Raw genomic sequence first — 23,183 nt, 5'->3', positions numbered from 1 at the left:
GTGGTTTTACAATCAAACTATATCATTTTTGTTGTCTTTACCAACGATTACTGATTTAGTGTTATCAATAATTATGATATAACACGCATGTACGTATTGAAATAATGTATTTATTTCGAACAGTAATTTCAAATGTTTGAACCAGTGAATACACGCCAACAGGGACGGCATACTTTATTATTTAACAGTATATAATATAACATTATAGTATATGATATTATAACATATGTTTAGATATTACAAGTTCCGCCTTACACAGTAAATATTTATAATGCTTGTGATTCCCACAGTCTGGTCAGTTTCATGCCGTGCCTCATTCAGTCAGAATAGCAATGAAAGATGATAACGGCGATATTGTGGATATTGTCTCTGAGAGTAGTACACAACAAACGATGACGTCAGAGGCTACGTCAACAAAGCAAAGTACACATCCTTCTCATACTTACATAACACCACATCATGGACCAACGCCAAAACCATCATTTGCAGTTCCAACAACAGGTAGATATACCGTATCTCGCTGTCCAATGGAGATGATTGCATCTATAATCTGGCCCTTTCGCCAGTTCCGGGTCTTCTGGTCGTCTGTGTAGAAGCTTTTATTAATATTACTTGAAGAAAAATGCACGCATCACAGTTAGATGTGTGGTACACTTAGGCTGTAACTTCGCTTACATATACGTCAAAGATCAATGTCCAAACATTTTGAAAAAAAAAACAAAAACAAAAACAGAAATCTTCTTCGACTATGATTTTAACGATGTAAGGTTATCTTAGTATATAATAATGTTACCTGTCTCATCCAACAGATAAATATATACAAATGTATACAAGATACAAGATTTCATTATATAATCTAGATTTTATTTTACCTATGCTTTATGCTACATAAATGTTTAATCAAGATTTGGAAGATCGTGTAACAGACTCACAATTGCATAGGTTTGAAGCGACACATTATGATTGTACTTTTAAATGGTAAAAAAACAACAGAAAAACACCATACTGTCATACAAACAAAGTCGTGAAACTGACACAAACTCGCTGAACTTTTGGCAAGACATGGACAAATGAAATATTGTGAGGACACTTGCCGTACGTGTCTTGTCACAATCGAAGCAATATTGTGTTCTCCAATTAAGAACTGGATCAATGACAACAAGATATTTATTTATATACTCTATAACTCTATTAAACACGTCGAACTCGCAAAACTAAACAAATCTAGCATATTGCCAAAAAATTTAATGTCAAGTACATTGTTAACCAGGGAATTAACCTCGCAATATCCTCGAGAATAGAACCCCTCCGTTACCTCCCAGAGAAACTGTGCCATCTTGGTATCTTTTCTGTTTCCCTTTGTAATTGATAATTCGAATATGATATGCAGTTATCTTATTAGGATGTTCGGGCTTGTTTAGCACGAAATTAATAATACCTGGTTTCTGATCTTAGCTTTATTCAGATTGCGCATCTTTCCTGCGGATGCAATTGATATCTACATTTGAATATATCATAGTAATTTTTATGAAAAAATGTTGTTTGGTTTTACATTTTGCTGTACATTTTTTTATGAATTTATCATGGGCATTGATTATTTCTTTTCAGACTCTCCAAAATCAACACCACTTTCATCATCACAGCATGGGCCACCTTCGTCAAACTCAGGCTTGAGCGAAGGTTGGTATAAACACTTTCATTTCATTATTACTGTTAAGAAGGCTTTTCGAGTTGGCAAGAAACCATATGTATCAAATGTTAATATGGCATAAATTTGGAATGTCTTGTCCTGCGCCCACTGAGTATAAGGATATGAAAGCAAATCCAGACTAATAAAGAACATATGTAGTGCTTAACGTCTCATCAACTACTATGGTCGTTTAAAGACCGCAAAAGATCACCATTTGTATTGATTATTATACATGACATACATAATCTAAGCGGTCAAAACTTTTTATTTGTTTTTTTTTTCAATGGGGGCTTTGTCTGCATTAAGACTCCGATTTCATTAATTAGGTAAATTTAGGCCGATCGAACGAAGAAAAGAGCATGCAATAAACGTAGAAAAATGGTATCATTTTTCATACAAACTAAAGCGTGACATGGATATTGTAACTGGATATATTACCTAATGATTTGATATCGATATAACCAACTCTGAACTAAGACATTGGCTGTGTTGTCGTTAATATGAGTTTTAACCAGTGTCAGTTGTTGTCAATTTCTGTTATAGTCCGTTTTGATATTATAGTGTTATACCTGCTACAGGTTCTGTCAATATATGTTATAGTCCATTTCAACATTGTGCGTATCACAAGTGATGTCATAAGTGAGTTATAGGCCAATTCTAAATTGTAATGTTTACCTGTTACAGGTGCTGTGGCAGGTTTATCGATATCTATGGTGATTGTTGGAATGCTGATAGGTGCAGCTGCATGTTTCTTTTACACCCGCAAAAGAAACCCATATGGATTTGAGATGTCTGAATTCAAATGAATGTTTTTAAACGATTAAAACATTGAATAATTTAAAGTATATAATAATGTAAAAATGTTTTTGTATCGTTTTCATGTTTTATTATTTGATATAAACTGATATGTAAGATAAACTAATTTCCTTTATTTTCATTGCTTTATATGAAAATATCGCATGTACATTCGTGCAACATAACAATGGAGAGACAGGACAACTTACCAATACCAATAACAATAGTCAATCGATTGGATAACACGCTTCTGCACTATTGGGACTACAACTGCTATTAATAGTTAAAAGCAAAGGGTATATGCATATCTGCTTAACCATATATCGACTCAAAATAAAATTTAACGGTACATGACCGGCTTTGGTTTGTTTTTTAGACATCCACACTGTGTGTTAACTGTAAAGTGTGACTGATATATATCCATGTGTATAACACGAAAACGTCATAGTAGTTGTGCACTTTCCATGAAAACATCACACGATATTTATTTATGTGATATTTCACATTCAAGTTTCACAGAATACTAGTCGGTCTGTCATGTCTTTAAATAGCTTAACTACAGCCATGTGAGGTAGGTGGTGTATACTATGTTTAAAATACTGTCGGCGAATCAACAAAATGGAGGCATCTGTTTGCGCCAATCCTGAATGACTGAGAGATGTGTCGCATATGACGAGTTACTTAATAAGGTAAGTCCTATTTAAAACTCTATGTACAACATCAAAATAATGTTTAAAACGTTTGTAACCACCAATCTACACTTCTGAGGTTACCATAATAAATACTTTATTATGATAAGACTGTATGTGTATACATTCAGTAGACATTGTGTGTGTAGATTTTGTCGAGCTCGGCTTGGCATGCAATCATGAGCTATTGAATGATAAAGATATTTTGTCGCTGGCAACGAAAGCATTGTCATCTTAACGAAACATAAAAGGTATTAAAGCTCAATAGATAAAACATTGTTCCATGTATTCTAAGACTTGTGATCGAAAACGAAAACAGAAATAGAACGTATGGTTATCTTAACGATGCCTTCCAGGATAATTTGATCAAGAATGCGTATTTTAAACCTCTTCTGTCGTCACTTATAAACTTTTGTCGTATATACACTTCATGTATGAATGCACATTTTAAGTAGTAAGGAGTGTTGCATGTTACCCTATACTCAGTATCCCCTTACTATTAAGTGGCCGATTTGTTTACATGGGGGAAGGGGTGTGTGTGTATGTGTGTGTGTGTGTGGGGGGGGGGGGGGGTGTGTGTTAATATTGCGTCGATGTATCATGTAAATATGAGTGTCTTTTGATAATGTTCGTATACATTATGTATTTTGTTTCTGTTTATGTTACGTCCTCTCCACACAATGTTAATGGTGTCAGCTTTGACATCTAGTAAATATTATCAATAGGCTATGCAAACACCCAGTGCGAGGAGGGGCCGCGGTGGCCGAGTGGTTAAGGTGTCCCAACACCTTAACGCTAGCCTTCCACCTCTGGGTTGCGAGTTCGAAACCTACGTGGGTCAGTTGCCAGGTACTGACCGTAGGCCGGTGGTTTTTCTCCGGGTACTCCGGCTTTCCTCCACCTCCAAACCTGGCACGTCCTTAAATGACCCTGGCTGTTAATAGGACGTTAAACAAAAACAAACAAAAATACAACAAAAAACAAACACCCAGTGCGAGGTATGCGACATACAATGAGATAGTAATAGCGACTGTCAATCTCGTGTATCATTAATACAAATCATGTGGACCGGATAAGAATGTATTATTTATACAAATCATTGGAACCGGATATAGATGTATCATTAATACAGATCATGTGAACCGGATATAGATGTATCATTAATACAAATCATGTGAACCGGATATGAATACTGCAACACACTTAAAGTTGGGAACATTACTTCCTTTTTAGGTTTTACAGGAGATAATTATTGTCACAGTCCGTGTTCTGTCATTGTGACAAATGCTGGAGTGAAAAACTAATATCATGGACTATTGGTATTGTTATGAATAATTATAAAACAATATTAGTTGTTTTAGATGAAACACTAATGATCTCACTCTAATGATCGACCCAATGACTTTAATTCTGATAGACACATGTTTTATGCATATTTTTAAAGATTTATTTTATGATCTATTTATGAATTTGACTGATTTATTAATATGATCTATGTATTGATTCATTGATCAAATAAAGATATTCAATGCAATTATATATACTTATCAGAGAATTATCAGAGGGATACGACACAATCCTGCCCATCCCATGTATACAAAATGTATAAAATTATGTATTACATTTTACCAGTGAAATATTGAGAAATATTTATTCTATAAGTGATATTTTTCACTAGTGAAAAAATCTAATATTTTTCATTTCTGATATTTTTCATTAGTTAAAATACCACTTTTTATGATTTGTTGACCAATCAAAATCCTGCTTACAGACGGCAATGGGAAAGCTAGAATCATATTAGGTATATTCTGTTATAAAAATATCATAAACCTAATAGATATCATACTTAATGCATTTTACTCGTGTGACTAATGTTTTGATATTTTCAAAATATTAGCTTCACTTATTGACTGGTATTACTGAAGACTTTGTTAGATATTCCTTATATCTGACTCGCGGCGTCCGCGTCGACGTCGGCGTCCTACCCCAAGACTTTAGTATTTAGTGTTATGGGTAAGGTTTTGGAAAGCTTGTAAGTCAAAAAGGACACAACTCACGCCCCTTTAATTTGGTTTATATATTTGTAAGTAGTCTAGGAGCGATGTTATGTGACGTACAATTTTAAAATGACATGCTTATACATACATAAAAAATGAGTGCATAGTGTGATTACTGCTGCCAGAGAACTTTGCAATAATTGATTGCACTTGTAATCCTCGTCATGAGAACATAATAGGGAAGCAGTATCATCAGTTCCTATGATGCTCGGTATCCTTATGGCCCATTAAAATAATTTTACCATTATTGTTATTCAGTATGTTAACATCAATATACAGTTTCAACTTTTTAAATAGTATCATACTGTATAACATTAAAGTTCATTTGAGTGTAAATAGTTGTAGTTTTTTTGGTAGATAATCGTAACCGAAAATTGACATTTGTTTATAAAGGGATAAAGGGTTTATAACTTAAAACCACGACAGAACATGCCAACAAATATTTCATGTTATACGCTAAATAGGAGTGTAGCTTTAAAATATGTTCGATATAAAAGGAAAGGTAACTCTATTTTATATAAACTTTGCCATTATCATACTCCCAATGTTTGTATGTGGTACATAGTAATCCCTCTGAGTATCCATCCGTGTGTCCATGGTCGTGTACACGGTATCTGATGAATCCCTGTGCAGACATAATTCATGCTCACTTCATTGATAATGATAATCATGCACAATAGCGTATATTTCGTGTCAGATAACTCAAAATATTTCGAAAACTCTATAATGGTATGATTATAATGCATACCGATAATTTTGATAATTGTATTATTAATGAATAAGCATTAGACAGACAAGGTTCGATATAAACGAGACATCATTTGGTTCTCTTCATTCGGTGATGTTCATTCATTATTATTAAAAAAAATAGAGTTGTTACCTCATGCTCCATATATTTTATATGATTTCAAACACACAAGATTTATTTGATGTATGTCTGTTTATTCAGGTCGATGTGACTGGCGCCACCTATGATGGACTCAGAAGAAAGTGAGAGGATGTCTTTCCTCCTATCCCGACTGCTAGAGAAAGACATCGGCACCAAGGAAGAGGTGGATATCAGAAGAAAGACTGTACTTTTTAAGGAACAATTCGACAACGCAAACAATGAAAACCATTCGATATTTAACACGGGGAGCTCAGCTGAAGGGTTTGCTTTGCGAGGGTCAGACAATGATGCTATGATCGTGGACAAAACTATAATGACTGTAAATTCGAAACATCAAATTCCGTCAGATAGTAAACATGACATGGTTTTACTACTGAGAGACGCTAACAATTGCCAGCATGGTCATGTGGAACTGGAAATTGCTGTTTGGCGGAGATGCAAACAGCCGCTGTATAAATCCTTTCATCCAGTGGGCAGTAGAACATTTATATCAAGTGACATTTATCGGGAGGAACATGTCAAACACGCATTAAATCTAGGTTTCAATGTAGCATCTCATGGACCGAGTAGTGGTGCTGACGCCACGGGAACTAATGCTGCCTTTGATGTTGTACACGCTTTTCACTGCCCTGTATGGCCAAAGGACGCGATTGAATGGAAAACCAGAAAACGGTTGTACGGATGGCCTACTGAAACAGTGCTTATCAAAATTATAGAAGGCGGCTGTCATCTCGTCCCTATAGGAGATAAGTGCTCAGATAACACTCTACTACAATGGCGAATATCATTTGCCTACGCCGAGAGACTTTTAGTTCATTCCCTTAGCCACAGCCAGTTTAAAGTATACGGTCTACTCAAAATCTTCTTGAAGAACATAAAAGTTCGCCTTGAAGCTATCAGTAAAGAAGAAGAAATTTTGAGTTCGTACATCTTGAAAACTGTCATTTTCCACGCGGTTGAAAATACACCAGAAACATTCTGGAAAGAAAAGAATACTTTCACCTGCTTCTGGTTTTGTTTCAGTATTCTCTGTGCATGGGTTAAAGCAGAATATTGCCCTAACTACTTTATCCCAAAGAACAATTTGTTTAAAAGACATATCCATGGACAGAACAAGACAAAACTACTCCAACTGCTTTCTGAAATTCACAACATGAAATGGATGTGTCTGTCAGTTGGGACATACGTGAAGCCATCTATAATGGATATTCTTTTAAACAAAAGCCACCAAGCAGACCTCATGCAAAACCAAACGCTTCTTCAGTCAGAAGCACTTCTGTGACCTACAAGTCCTATCCTGTGTTGTCACCAAGTTATCTTTGATGCCAGTCCCGAGTTCAAAACAAATGTGTCACACATTGAAGTCATTTCTTTGTGCGTCAATATCAGATCTAGATGAATTCCTTACCTCTTACAGTGCTACAAAACTGATGGCGTTATGTGCCATGAATGAGTATTCACCACACAAAGAATCCACGTCTAATAAATCTAGGTACAAAGACATGAGGAGGTGCAGAAACTTGCTGATGCCGAGGGCTTCTTGGTGTTCAGAAACTCTATACCTAGCAACATTTTGTTATCTGACAGGTAACACCAGGACAACATTGGCAATGTGTGAGAAAGTGATGACTTCTATGCAATATTTCCCAGGTAGCTCGCAGCCAGTGTTCTGTAAACAATATGACATGTACATGCGCGACTTCTGTGGGCATGGGTTATCCTTACTCCAGAAACTGCAGCGAGTATTTTCATCGAGTATATATATTACAAAACAATGCACTGCATTTTGTCTTCCTCAGCTCCGACCTGAATTTGATGAGTTACCATTACATGGATATATTCGCATACCCCCTCTTCCATATGCAGTTTTTCTTGCTTTCATGTGCTACCATGAGCTCGGTGACACCAGGGGTCGTGACAACTGTCTACGTCATCTAATTGCTGTAAAGTACGATGATGACCAAGGTGGACATAGATATTGGATAGTGCATACTCTCTTGGGAATCTGCTACGAGACGCTGGGAGATACCCGTAGGGCTATCAGGGCTTATGAAGAATCCTTCACGATCGACTCACAGTGGAACCCGGCCTTAGACAGACTGGATTCTTTACAAGAGAATTAGCGTGTTTTAATGGTTCATCCATATACTTGACGTTTCTTTGAGTAGGAATAGATTTAAACAAAGTTAGGTGTTTTTGTATTTTTTGTGTGTGTATATGTGACGCACAATCTTAGCAATCATAGGTTATACTAGGGAATGCCTGAATATTATATTTGACCATTATCAATCTCGAGTTTTCGAATGATGTCAGCGGAAAATCGTATGACGTCAAATGAAATAATGATAAACAACAAATATGTATCAGGTTTTATTTTCTATTAGCATCACAATAACAACAACATCCCTCTCTTAGGTAAGCAATAAATGTATCCCTCTACTCTCGGGAATGTTTTCATATAAAGCAACTATATGTCGAGTTAATTGTCTCTTAAATAACGTATTTTATTTTATATACTGGATAATGTTAGACAGCCTGAAACGCATGTATATTAGATATTTCCTCTCTTGTTCATAGCTCCTTGAACACATACAACTATATGATACGTCTGTATTATATACTACTTTAAAGCATGTGTTGTTCAAAGTAAAGAGTTTGACAACATAAATGAAACGTTTTGAAATTTTATTGTTTTCGACATTTTTAACAGTTTTTTGTTCGTTTGGTTGTGTGGAGCTTGTCCTATTTACTGTTTTTAAGAATTATCGGTAAAGTATGTATTTTCATTATAAGTGAATCAACTAGTAGCTTTCTATTAATTTTAACATTGTGTAAACGTTGCCTGTAAATAAAATACATTAACGGATAATGAATCGGTACATTAAGTCATAAGGTATGGTGAAGTCTGAAGTAAAATACTGTCAAATGAATTTTATTTGGAATACATGTATATACAAAGCAAATAATTTAAAGAATTAATGAAAAATCAATGAACATCAAGTCACCATACAATGTAGCAGAAATATTCTTTGCAAGGGGGTCACTTCGCACTGTGAGACTCTTTGCAAATGAATGTGTATATTCAAAAACAGTATGTGATAACAAAACATTTTATTCTACATCAGGAAGAACAAAACTGTCTTTTAACAGTAGATGGAGTTAGGCAGGTCATCTTTGAAAGATATAACTGATAAGCGAAATCACAATTTAATTATACCGATGCCGCAAGATTTGTCCCTGATCTATACCTGAGGGGCAACTCTCGATCACTTATAAGTTTTGTGCACACGTAATCAGCGTCACTTACAGCTCCAAGAACAAGCGTCTTGTCACCGAGATTCAGGGAACACTGCAAACAAATATGGTCGTTTGTTAATGGCTGTCGTGTTAATATTTATTAAATATCTAATTATTGATTTGTTAAATAAAAATTATCTTTTAAACTTCACATAATGTACAACGGAAGAAAATGTTCATAAAAGAATTTAGAGATCAAAATCAAGTTCAAATCAATCATGATACAACAATTAAATAAATCACTGTGATACCCTGAAATGTGTCCTTTATTGTTGAAATACATAGCAAAAGTTTTTAATAAAAGTAGTAATTGTCATTGTCATTCGACGGAAAAATATCATATAATATATTTTTTTTCAAGAAAGAAATTCACTGATACTTAATTATTGGGTTTAATGATAAACAATCGATATCAATTTTGCTTGTTTTTCAAAAGTCAAAACAGGATATTTATAATCAAGTACGATATATCGAATATGTGTAACAACAGATAAAATTTACATAAAACCTACCTTAAATGATGTGAGGAAATCTAGACCTAATACAACATCTGGGATATCACCTGTAACATCATATCGGTAGTACAGAAAACAAACATAGATCTATTGGAATATGTATATCTATCGGGTAGTTAGTAAAATTACATCATACACTGTTAAAATACAGTAAACACCACATACATATCCATATAACGAGATCAACTGGATCATCCGGTTCTGGCTTTAGACGATTAAACCAAACATATCAGGGGCGACAACTCCACCTGGCGTCGCAATGCAGGAATATCAAAACGAAATGTATTATATCTTAACTCACTAAGTATGTTCTTACAATGATAATACTAACTACACATCAAAGCTATTTCAACTGCATGTACAGTAGTAAGTTGATGTTGTCTAGCCGTAGATTTTAATTTATTGCGGGTTGCTACTTTGAAGTACATGTATAAGTGTTCGCGGTTTTCTTGATTGGATATGAATCAACGAAAAATGATACAACGAATTTAATTGAAATTCTAAATTACTGTTTTGACCTCCAAACCATTTAATTAGCTACAATCCAGGGAAAAATGAATTATCAAATATTTCATACTTCACAGTAACAGTTTTATCTTATGGATGAAATTTTCAGCGACTTTTCCGGCTTAATGTGTTAAAACAGCATCATATACATATAAACATACTCTTGTATATAGCATAGCCGGATGTAACCTTAAATATTATTGGTATCTGATATTTAAAACTAATGTAATTAAATAATTTGTTCGTACGATGTTACACGTGTCAGACATGATTACAGAAAACATCGATTTTAGGGACCAAAGATACAAAAGCACAGACAGAAAGCTAAGGATATATACAATTGGCTAGATACAAAGAGAAGTTGTAGCAATCGTAATGTATATTTGATATTTTTGTACATTTGTAATTCATATGAACGGCCTGTTTAGACAATAAAGGTTCATGTGTACATGCATAGACCAACAATTGTTACCTCTAGTGTGAAAGTCGAACTGTAAAGTCCTCGTTTCTATCGTAATTGGAACACCGGTGGCCATGTCGCCCATGAACATCATATTCTCGTCTGAGCCGAAACTGTCAAATATAACATTTCTCGACTGATATGAATGATTCTGAGCTGCCAAACGACATTGCTGCTTTATAAAGAAAAAACATTTGGAATGAAGATTATATAATTGTAATATATATTAGTAGATACTGGAACTCTAATTAGGTAAAGCTATTAAAGACTAGATAATTTAACACACTGTAGTTGTGGTTGAATTAGCTATGCCGGGAAATGGAACACGTGAGTTATTAATGACTACTTTAACGAGGATTGACAATGAAATAAATGGCATTTTGGTGGCTGGATGAAGGAGATTGGGTAATGAAAAAGTTATATTTAAAGACGCCGAAGAGATCCTTGAACATTTAATTAAAAATACAGCATGTTTAATGATGGCTAAATTAAAAAGGCTGAAGAGTGAGGCAATGACACTGCAAAATACACTAATTGGATGAGAAAAGAAAAAGATAATGTATAGTGTATCACAATTATGGCCAAGTATGACTAAAAAAGAATACCGTTTCACTAACTTACATGTATTTGCATAGATGTCTGGTGATAAAAAAGAAAACATTTTCAGTAACTTACATGTGCTGGTATAGATGTCTGGTGAATACAATGAATACATTTTCAGTAACTTACATGTGCTGGTATAGATGTCTGTTGATAATTGATGACATCACGCACGTGTTTATAAGTGCCTTTACGCTCTTACCATTTAACTGTAAAATAAACACAGTATTGTCTTAACTTTATATTTACAATGTTATACAGTAATCATACTAATATAAGATATCACAATACACACCATAACCTTGGCCGCTCTATGAATGATGTGATTGTAAGAATTGGAGATTCGTGAATTTTATGTCATGTATTCTTAATGCATCTATTGCAACATTTGTTATCGTTCCTGTCTTTTCTTTAGTGTTTTCTCCATACGTGCTTTTTAATTGTTCTTTTTCCAAACGTCCCAATTTCTCGCGTTTCTCTCCAATCAGGAAGTAGTCTGGTACAAGGCCGTGCATACCTAAGACATTAAACACGGTAATTGATTCTCCCAGCTTGAAGCTCAGCATCGGGATACACGCCCGTGCCAATTTAACTCGACCTGAACCGGCATATTTGTCATTAGAGCGTGCCTTTGGCATTTCAGTGTAATGGAATCATAAATCGAACTTAAGTTGGTCCTATCCAAGTAGATATTACGTCCTCAATCTAGCTAAGAAAAAAATGTGTATGCTGGAAGCTCAATAGTACAGACCAATTAATGTATCTAATCTGATTATTTTCATTATTGCATAATGGTACATCAGATAGGAGAAACACTATCATACACATATCAGCAATACTTGAATCCGTAATTATCGAAAACCTCTGGTAATGACAGTGTAATAACTACAAGTGATGTTTTTATCATTCTATGATCATCAGAAAGTTTTCCCCAACAGCAATTTTACTTAACTCTATTGAAGAAAATACATATCGATATGCGGTTGTTTCATTAGAAATAATATATGGAAAAGTATCAAATCTACCGAAAGTTAAACTGGTCAAGAATTTAAACAACTGCCTGATCCACAGTTTTCACTGTTTACAGGTAAATCTAACTGAACGATAACAGCAAACAATTTCCAATCATATTAAGTCTGATAAAAAAAAGCTTTCAATCAAATGATTCCATAGAGTATAAACTCCTGGAACGGGTATAGAAACTGAATACTGAAGGTAAAAGTTAAAACCAACTCGTTAATATCGATCTGGAAATAAAACAGAAATTTCATCACTTATCAGTAAACAGAAATGTTTCCCAGAAGATTGGGACCAATCTAATATACTGTTTATTGATGTGGTAAATAACGCTTCAGTAATAGACATCAGTCACGTATCCATAACACACTGTTATTACTCGATAATTGATGAATCGTTCAACCAAAAGATATATGTATAGGACAAATATAGAATGTATTCCTTTAAAAGTAGGGACAGATCAAAGAAAATATTATTGGTAATTAAATATAAAAGTCTGTTCAATGAATTTTTACATCGGCTACACAAATGTACGGCTTCTGCATTCGTAAGAAATTTATCATATGCCGAATAATTGATGCTTGAAGAATAATACCATGTTGTATAAAGTCTTAACGGGTGTCACTGTTTATTAGAGCAATGTAGGAAATGGCAAACACTGGTATCATACTATCCACAGGCAGAGCTTACTACTCATAAATCAATAAAAGTGTGTACAAAAGATACCGAAGTGCAAAGCACCTGAAAATATTAATATATTAATGTATACACTATCAGCTAGTTCTGAGATAGCTTATATATAGAAAGCTCATAAATCCTTTAGAGATCGGACTGTAAACATCGCGTGTTAAATATAGAAACCAATGCTTACTTCCACACACGCGACAATACATATTATATAACATACCACCTTAACACTAGGAATGCTATTCTTTGAAACAGGTCTTTCTGCATGCGGTACGTACATAAGTGTTAGGTCTATATACAGTATATGGACCTCTCATTAATAATTGTGGGAGACACGTTAATATATATCTTGGTTTTTGAGAATAATATACCAACCGAGTTTTCTCAATATAGTTTCTTACACTTCTTTTGACATCTCATAGTCATAAAAAGAAATCTTAGGGGATATACTATGTAATAATTAAATTAATAAAATTTGAACATTTTACTATTACTTAAATATCGAAACACCATTTTCCCCAACGCTAGTAAAAAAAACAACAGCCTGGTGCAAATGTGTCACAAAGACGCGGAAGGCCGACAACAAAGCAATGTTTTGTTGTAAATCATCATGTGATTTAATTTCTTTACTGGGTTGTAAAATTCGTCCAATCAATAATGTTGACAATTGATTATCCTGATAAAAACTAATGCTTGTAATTATGTCAAAGCCGACAAATGGACAAATTAATTGAAGTCTGCAAAAAATAATCAATACCAAACCAGTAATGTTATTCACATCAAAGAAATCTGCAGTTCTTGTCCAACCAGTTGAGGATTGACTACAATAAATGACACTGTACTAACAGTCAAATACCATAAAAAAATGACATTTTGATAATGTGAAGTTATTATTTATAGATATACATATCTAGTTTTTTTTCTCGTTTTCTTTAATATATGATTTTCTCAAGCAGTTCACGCAGTTAACAAATAAAATCTCACTTTATCTGGAAAGATTGGGGGACTCTTTTCTAAAATCATCCGCTGAAATATCATTTCCGGATATCTACTTATTGTAGCAGGCCAACCACCTATCCGGTCACAGTGTATTGGCAACAAGCTAACCTGTCCAAGTCCGTACCCTCTATTCAACCCCGGTAGTTAGTCAGAGAGCAATAAGTGCAGTTTTTATACGGAAATCTTGAGTCATGTGAATAACACTTGTATACGTCAACTGCATATATAATTTTTATCAATTTAGTATGAGTGTATCTTACACAGAAAATAATTCAAACATGCAAGAAATATATTAAGAAATATAAAGAAATGTCCATCCTTAACTGAGAAAGTAAGTACTGAAATTAAATGAAAAATAAATACATAAACAGACTAACAAACAATATTATTTTACATAAGTAAGAGCGGTTTGCAGTCACTATATACACAATTGCTGTAATCAGATACTAGGTATGTAGTTGTGTATATGGTGGTTAATTATTGTAATTTGTTAACACAAAAGGGCAATCAAAACCGATACTTTCTTGAACGATGTCAACCTAGGAGCCGATTCATAACAGTATTTCACAAAACATGACAAGTTGTGGGAATATTGGTATGATATATTTCGCCGGTCCATTAATCGCATAAGGTCAGTCTTATTTCCCTATGCACTCCTTCAATGGTGAGAGCCAACCAGGAAGTATCAGGTCTATTTTGTAATGACTGGTATTGCATGGTACGGGGCGGACTTACTCACCTCCATGGCCAATACTGAGTCAGTTGATACATCAACAAGGAAATATTAAGAAAGAGTTAATTGAACATCTTAGTTCAAAATAAAATTACCATACGCCTAATAACACATGTGATAAAATGAAGTGTTTATTTCGTTTATAAATGAAACTAGAGAAGATGATATAGGAAATCGAAACTTTAAAACATGGATACATCATGTCTATAATTTTCTTTATTATAATGTGAAGATGGGAATAATTCTGATAGTTCTCATTTTTCTCAAATCACCAAACTCTTGTTTTGTTTGGTACCAGTCTTCTCCTCTCGGGGATCTGACCAAGTAATTAAGGTTTCTCGGGAGGGCACTGACAACTCGCCGAATCAACCTGCTTATTGTATTAACGGAATTTCTGATTAACTGTTGGAAAGCCTCTGTTACAAAAAGCTCAAACAAATGAGGACTACTGGGAGGGATACTTGTATGAGTGTTCTATGTGTAATTACATCCGCTAATTAACCAACGATATACATGATGGTGTCCGGTTGAAAACGCCTGAACACTTTTTTTCTACTGAAAGGACCTCAAAGGGATTTTGGCGATCCATTATTAATCTTGGCCTTGGAATGATCACCTCTCTAACCTCTTTGCTGAAAAAAACGTCCTGGCGCCATGACAAGGAAAAGTGCATTAACACAGTTTCAGGAATACGGGCCCAGTTCTCAATACATTGCTATTGTGGTTGAAAACCTTGCCATCTCTTTGACTGCAGCCACTTTCGAGGAACAGTGCTCCAATATAGCTGACAAATGTACAGGAATTACATTTTCACATACTAGGTGCAACAAATGCAATCATGTTTTATTCACATTTTATGATAAAAATAACAAAAATATTCACACATGATAACACTCTAATTGAAAATACCTTGCATTCTATAAAGGGAAGACACGGTGCATCTACTACAGGCCTCTTTACCGCTTTCTCGATGTTACCATAACTACGCCTGTGAGTATTCATACGCCGTGGGATAAGTAGGTCCCTGTCAACTTTAGGTTGCTCGCGATCAGTTATATCAGTTATTGTAACATCAGTTCCCTTATGTGATCTTCGTCCCGTAGGTTCCTACAATAGAATAACGTAATGGAAATTGTTTTTCCAGGTCGTTGATAAAAGAGGAACACGTAAGATATACAAAATTGTATTTGTTGGTATCTGACAAGTTTGGGAAGAAGTTGTAAATAAAAATGGCGGCAGGTAAGCCAATAAAAGGAAGAAGTAATTCAGGCCCAGATGTTCAACTGGTAATTAACTTACTCACCTAATTAGTAAAAATCTCATTTGTCCTTTACTTCGCAACCTGTATGTTTGTTTGTGTTCCTTGAAATAGGTAGATATGAAGAGACTGAAGAGTGATGTAGTTTCAGAAAATGTTGTCAAGTTAGTTTTACCAGATATGATTTTATCAGGATTTAAAAATTGTTGTTAAACTGCAGCCTAAAACGTTTGCACAACTGGGCACTGATGTTCAAGGAAAGAGGTTAGGTACACATCAGAGGATTTAATAATATTTTTAATAACGGATTGATCGTTGACATTATCTCACGATAATAACTTAATGTGAACTTATTTTAAATTTTGTTTAAACATTCTAGCAAATGCTATGTACATAGTATCCTATCCATCGTTTCTTATTACGTAATTGATTTTTTTAAAACATTATTTAGTTTGTTTTTCATGTGTCGATTACGCACAGAGATATTATCATGCCATTGAATCAATGCCTGAGGCTAGATATACCAAAGGTTTAAACTATATCAAAGTGTCAAAACCAGAGGCTTCATATTATTTACATTGATGGCAACAATACATTGACGTCACACCGGCATTGTGTGATATTCCACTAAAAAATATTTGAACAACTTGACCCTGGGTAAATAAATGATGCGACAAAAATAACCATCCCATACCTAGAGCACGTGGCAAAGAAGTATCCTACCCTCGGGTGATATTCCAGATTGTCTCGCCCTCGGCAGAGCCTCAGGTTATATAACCAGGACTCTCACTCCTTGTGTAAGTGATTTCTCTATGACAACCCAATATAGGGGAAGATTCCATTATTTTCCAGTGTCAACAGACAAATATGAATAAAACCGTCAACCACCGAAGAGAGATATATTAAACACTAACGCCATGCTAAGACTTATAACTAGCAAAGATAGATGTGCCACAACGTCAACTTCCAAAGATAAACATATGAAATCGTTAGCATAGACAGAAAGATAAATAAATAAAAGTGTCAAAATCTAAAAGAAAAAACATACCTAAGCGTTAGTATCCAAAGTCTAACATACCATACAAAAGTGTCAATATACAAAGAAAAATATATCAAAGCGTCAATATCCTAAGATTTAAAAACCAAAATGTCAATTTCACAGATAAATGCTTCAAAGCGTTGATATCCGAAGATAGATATAACAAAGTGTCAATATACAAAGAGAAATTAATGTTCAATAGCGTAAATATACAAAGATGAGTATAGAAAAAAACATTAATATTCAAAGATAGATATACCCAAACGTCAATAAAAAAAGATAAATATATCAAAGCATCAATATCCAAAGATGCATATACTAAAGCGTCAATATCAAAAGATATACAAACCAAAATGTCAATTTCCCAGATAAATGCATCAAAGCGTTGATATCCAAAGATAAATATAAAAATGCGTCAATATACAAAGATAAATATACCAAAGTGTCAATATCAAAAGTAAAATATACCAAATTGTCATTATACAAAGAGTAATTAATGTACCAAAGCGTCAATGTACAAAGATAAATTAATGTACCATAGCGTCAATATACAAAGATGAATATTCCAAAGCGTCAATATCAAAAGATACATATGCTAAAGCGTCAATATCAAAAGATGAATATACCAAAACGTCAATTTCCAAAGGTAAATATACCAAAACGTCAATATCTAAAGATATATATACTTAGGCGTCAATGTACAACGACAGGTGTACAAAAGCGCCAATATCCAAAGAAAGATATACCAAAGCGTCGATATCTAAGGGCAGATGTGAACTGGCAACAAAACCCAGCTTGGGTTTTCAGGTACAATACGCACATTGAATAAAATGTTAATTTTATACCTTTGCTAGATTCTAAATACGTCCAATCAATAATGTTGCCTGCTGATTTTTCTGATTAAAAGGAACGCTAATAATTATATCATAGCTGATACCACATTGGCAAATTAATTAAAGACCTCTAAAATAAATCAATACCAAACCAGTGATTTTATTCACATCAAAGAAATATGTTGTTGAATTCATTTGGTGATAAGCTATACTACGTAAGATCATACGGAATACAAAAACGTCAACTAAAAGGAAAAAATAGGAAACAAGATCTTTAACTTGAAATGTGACAATACAACTGAAAACTAAATTATCGAACACCAAAACAGCCAACGACAAAACCAGTCGAGTCACCAGTTACTCTGGCTGGTATAAAAATCAGAGAGTAACGAACATTCCTGGACATAGGCATATTAATATAAGTCAATCAAATGTCTACGGACATGTTATGGTAAGCTGTTTTTGCTTATCCCTCCGTCAAAACGTTGATAATACAGCTTTAACTGTAAAAATCACTTTTGGAAATTATAAGCAGGCGTCCTAATTAAAAATAAAATGAAAACTTAATTACGAAAATTAAAGTATCCACACCGATTTGAAAATATCTAAATAAGTGTAAATGAAATAACATTACAATTCGCGGAATCATTCGCACCCACGTGACTCCACTCGGCTTTATCCGTAGGATTATTAAGGATTGTTTACGAATATCAACGGAGCTAGAAAGTGTTTAAAACACGTAACATATATCTATAGACAATTGTTTTCCGGTAAAAGCTCGTGCTTAACAGATTTTAAACCCATTTCATTATGAGAAGAAATCACACTTAAATAGGTATGAAATCTACCGGTATAGCCGCTTTAAAGGTTTGTAGCACATTTCTTCATTGACGCTCAACACTGTTATATTGTTACAACATGTAGCATTAATATTCATGTCGAGTGTAAAAAAAGATTATGCCATATGTTAAATCTTAATATTTTACTTTATGGGTCATTTTTCGGTTAAAATTTCAGGGTTAGATAGGTTAACCATGCACCCGTTTGAAGTGCTCCTGATCATGTAGTTATCTATGTGTATAAAAGACACACTGTATCAGGCAGTATGGTAGCTCTAATGTAAAAGATAAATATGAAGTAGAATCTGTCTCTTTCTAATCAATAACTTATTAAGGTGATTAATCGATTTCTACCTGGAACCTCTAAGCTGTTTAGACGAGTCGTGTTCTATAACGATTCCTTAAGATAATCGATATTTCATACGTATAACCTCAAGTAGCTTTCTGGGGCTCAGAGAAGACATTTGCTACAATGCAAAGAACAGACCGAAAGGCATCAAATAGAAAAGAATAATACGTGATACATGCCTCAATTCATTCCGGAATTAATCTTAAGTTAAACACCTTGATGGTCAACGTTGTCGGCTTCAAAGTAAGAATATGTTGCCTTTTTATAATGGTTGACTCAGTTGTTTTTGCACAAAATGTCACATTGTATATTTATATTATTATGAGGAAAGGGGTTTAATAGGCGCCTGCAAACTTGACGTCACATAAAGTGGGAATTCATTCTGATAATTTTCAAATATCATTTTGTCACGATAGCAACGTAACACGGCCTTATGATACTAAAATCATTTTCAACATATTTATGTCAGTGATATAAAATGTTTCTAGCCAGTAGATAACAATCCCTCTGCACAAAAAGGGTGTTCATGTGTTCGTGGGAGCCATTAATTAAGAGTTGACATACCTGTCTGGGGGTTGACATTGGAGTTCGTGGACTGTCTGTAAATAGGTCATCCCCAATCCTGTTTTTGGATTTGTTTCTCTCTCTCCTCATTGCTGCCTGCTTCACAATATCATCATCGGCCATGCTTTGTGTCGTTCAGCTGATTTTAAACAGGTGTATCATTGATGACTCTGAAATATCAGTAACCCGACACTCAGGTTAGCCATTGTTATCCAGGACACAGGAAATATGTGATGTACACCAATTAAAGGTATATCCGGTCCTGTATCTCCGAGACGTACGCCATAAAGTAGCTGTCATCAATGTTGCATAGACGCTTTATTGATTGACTCGTGGTGTAGCTAAAGCCGCTTGTTGGGATAAGGATAGGCGTTTTAGATCAGTCGTATATGCACACTGTTCACTCATTCATTCATTCATTCATTCATGAAGCCTATAAAACCCCAGAGTTTAATTTCAGAGACATAAAATCCTAGTTCAAGTTCATTTGAACCGATAGTTAAAAATATAAATTTTAAATTGGTTTTATACGAAAATACCATTTCATCTGTCCGTAATGATAACTAATACACAAAACGTGCTAGCTTCATGGTTTTGTTATCCACTGTTAGTCTCAGGACAGGTGAACTAACACGTTCACCGCATTAGGCAAAGTAACACGAAGGACGGCTTGTAGAAGACACATCAAAGACATTCATATATTGTTAACACTATCTAAATCACTAATCTCAATCTTTTACACCAATCAGCTGGCGTTCATTGTAGTTAATTCAGTATGACAATGAGATTTCAGCACCTCTGAATATCATTGTTATTATATACACCTAGTCACATTTAACGTTTATTTTCAATAAATGCCATTGTTGTTTAAGGTTAGTGTTATATATAGAGTATGTTGCGTTAGTTATATATATATGTGTAATGTACATAGTTATACGGTCGCCTTCAGCTTTGCTCTAAATGGAATTCCCCTCGATCGGTATATTGCCGGACTGGAAAACAGAGTTTGATACCACATAAAGCCTTATAGAATAAAATATCATACACTCTAATGTACAACATTTGTTATTCAATCTTCTCTTCTAGTGCGATTTCTTGTACGATAGAATATTGACATTTAAGATCAGTTGGTGGGTTCACAATTGGCCTTTCTTCAGTGGTATATCCATCTCTCAATCAATCATTGTTAAAACTTCTTCTCGAGAATAACAGCAAAGATGTTTTTGATAGCTTGCCAAGATCAGTATAAAGTATGAGTTCTAGGCTTAGTTTTCTGTGATCTTTTGTTTATCATTGTCAGTGGCGTTCCCTTTTGCTACGTTATATCTAACTTTGTTCTCACTTTGAGCACGTGGCATAATATATTTGAATTTTGCATAATTTTCAAGACGGATGTCGACGATAAAGTTGAGGACGTGTTAACCTTCATGAACGCCTGGTCGTATTCTACGTTTACTGCTAGTGTTAATCATTCCTCCGTTCTTGTTCTGTCCTCAGTTTTCGCACAAATTACGGGTTAGTTATATCTCAGTAATTCTAGCTATGAATAAGTTTGGCTACATAAGGAAAGGGAAACAAATCAATCAATGTAAGTATAATGAAAAGAATCTGGATGGCATTTATACGTCTTTATATACCGTTAAATGTATGCAAATAACAATTATAAACATAAGGATCGATCCACTCAACATCTCTTTTAAAAGTTGTGATTGTGCTAGTCCTCTAATCTGATTATAAGCTCTGGCGTATGTCTGAATCAATGTTGATCATTAATATTTTATCATTTCCAATTATACCTGGACTTTCAACGTTTCTACTCACAGTAACAACTCGATTATATGTATACACATATATCCTTCAAAAGTTTAATAACAGAAGCCTTATGTTGACACAGAACACAAAAACATTTCGACCGAAGGTCGTTGAAGCTACAGAAAATATATGTTATTATATATGTACAGGGACGTATGGTATTTTACAGGTAAAGAGATGTATGTTATTATACAAGTACAGAAATGTATGTTATTATACAAGTACAGAAATGTATGTTATTATACAAGTAAAGAAATGTATGTTATTATACAAGTACAGAGATGTATGTTATTATACAAGTAAAGAAATGTATGTTATTATACAAGTACAGAGATGTATGTTATTATACAAGTACAGAAATGTATGTTATTATACAAGTACAGAAATGTATGTTATTATACAAGTACAGAAATGTATGTTATTATACAAGTACAGAAATGTATGTTATTATACAAGTAAAGAGATGTATGTTATTATACAAGTAAAGAAATGTATGTTATTATACAAGTAAAGAAATGTATGTTATTATACAAGTACAGAAATGTATGTTATTATACAAGTACAAAGAGATGTGTTGTTATATAATAACAGAGAGATACGTTGTTATACAATTACATAAATGTATGTTCATACATGTACATAAATAGATGTATTTTACTGTTCAAGTACAGAGATGTATGTTATTACCTAAGCCCATAAGCGTATGTTGTTATACAGGTACAGAGATGTATGTTATTATACAAGTACAGAGATGTATTTTATTATACAAGTACAGAGATTTGTGTTATTATAAACCACAGATATGTATATTATAACACAGATATTTATATGTTATGTTTTATGTTATTTTACCAGAACAGAGAAGTATTTTATTACAAAGTACAGGGATATATGTTATCATACAAAAACATATTTTGTTATAATACACGTACTGAGATGTATGCTAACACACGTACAGAGATATATGTTATTTAACAAGAATATGTATATTTTTATCAATGGTTGATCGCATTAAATGTAAAAGAAGATGTATTATAATCGAGACGATACTTTAATTTCGACACACAAAGACTTGCAAACCGGTCCTTCGGTAGGCTTACATAATCAAAACACCTCTTCCTTTCTTTCTAGTCGATGATTGGACTGTAAATATGTTGAAATGGATAAAGGATCAGTATTCCTCGATATGGGATATATGACGTCATGTACGGGTAACATCACAACTAGCCTAATGATGAAGAGATGACCTCGACTCCCTCCTTTTCTATTTAACGTCCATGGGGTTGTAGAGATATATGTGAATTCAGGTCAAACATTTAAAAATAATTTTCATTACCGATATCAATTTTAACTTACCTTTCGATAAACCATCATCCAAAGTGCTGACGCCCTCACTGAATTCAAATCATGAACCATTCGTGTGCCATTAAATGTCATCCTAATTCACCATGTTGTTTTTAAAATTACAGCCGGGTTTTATCGCTGAAGGGATGATCTTTTTGACCCCTGTGAACTTTGTAATCTATGAGTGACGCGTTGCTATAGGGACCCCTT

General features: G+C 34.1%; 2 protein-coding genes across 3 annotated transcripts; one reads left to right on the top strand and one right to left on the bottom strand.

Annotated features, from left to right (window-relative positions):
• The first annotated feature begins 3,047 nt into the window (after positions 1 to 3,047).
• LOC117336923 (cyclic GMP-AMP synthase-like) lies at positions 3,048 to 7,426 on the top strand. The gene is made up of 2 exons (XM_033897740.1): positions 3,048 to 3,174; positions 6,181 to 7,426. The coding sequence occupies exon 2, from the start codon at positions 6,203 to 6,205 to the stop codon at positions 7,400 to 7,402; it is 1,200 nt and encodes a 399-aa protein (XP_033753631.1). The 5' UTR covers positions 3,048 to 3,174; positions 6,181 to 6,202; the 3' UTR covers positions 7,403 to 7,426.
• A 1,051-nt stretch (positions 7,427 to 8,477) lies between these two features.
• On the bottom strand, positions 8,478 to 23,137 carry LOC117336924. 2 transcript variants are annotated; one of them, XM_033897741.1, is made up of 7 exons: positions 22,986 to 23,137; positions 19,818 to 19,987; positions 15,845 to 16,042; positions 11,629 to 11,708; positions 10,912 to 11,012; positions 9,930 to 9,979; positions 9,224 to 9,469 (listed from the first exon to the last, which is right to left on the bottom strand). In XM_033897741.1, the coding sequence occupies exons 2-7, from the start codon at positions 19,938 to 19,940 to the stop codon at positions 9,332 to 9,334; spliced, it is 690 nt and encodes a 229-aa protein (XP_033753632.1). In that variant the 5' UTR covers positions 19,941 to 19,987; positions 22,986 to 23,137; the 3' UTR covers positions 9,224 to 9,331. The 2 variants fall into 2 exon arrangements, with proteins under 2 accessions (XP_033753633.1, XP_033753632.1); XM_033897742.1 differs by lacking the exon at positions 22,986 to 23,137 and having other exon boundaries at positions 8,478 to 9,469; positions 19,818 to 20,086.
• Between the last annotated feature and the right edge of the window lie 46 nt (positions 23,138 to 23,183).

This window comes from Pecten maximus, chromosome 10, assembly GCF_902652985.1.
Source record: "Pecten maximus chromosome 10, xPecMax1.1, whole genome shotgun sequence".
In the NCBI taxonomy this organism is placed as follows: Eukaryota; Metazoa; Mollusca; class Bivalvia; order Pectinida; family Pectinidae; genus Pecten; species Pecten maximus.
This window is presented reverse-complemented; position numbering and strand designations above follow the sequence as displayed.

What these genes read in the sequence shown, in the direction of transcription:
- LOC117336923 (XM_033897740.1), top strand. Translation starts at nt 6,203, where the DNA reads ATGATGGACTCAGAAGAAAGTGAGAGGATGTCTTTCCTCCTATCCCGA.
- LOC117336924 (XM_033897741.1), bottom strand. Translation starts at nt 19,940, where the DNA reads ATGGCCGATGATGATATTGTGAAGCAGGCAGCAATGAGGAGAGAGAGA. An exon ending in CAATGTCAACCCCCAGACAG is followed by an intron (nt 16,043 to 19,817) that starts GTATGTCAACTC and finishes ATTCTATTGTAG; the next exon opens with GAACCTACGGGACGAAGATC. An exon ending in ATTTCCTCACATCATTTAAG is followed by an intron (nt 9,470 to 9,929) that starts GTAGGTTTTATG and finishes ATTTGTTTGCAG; the next exon opens with TGTTCCCTGAATCTCGGTGA.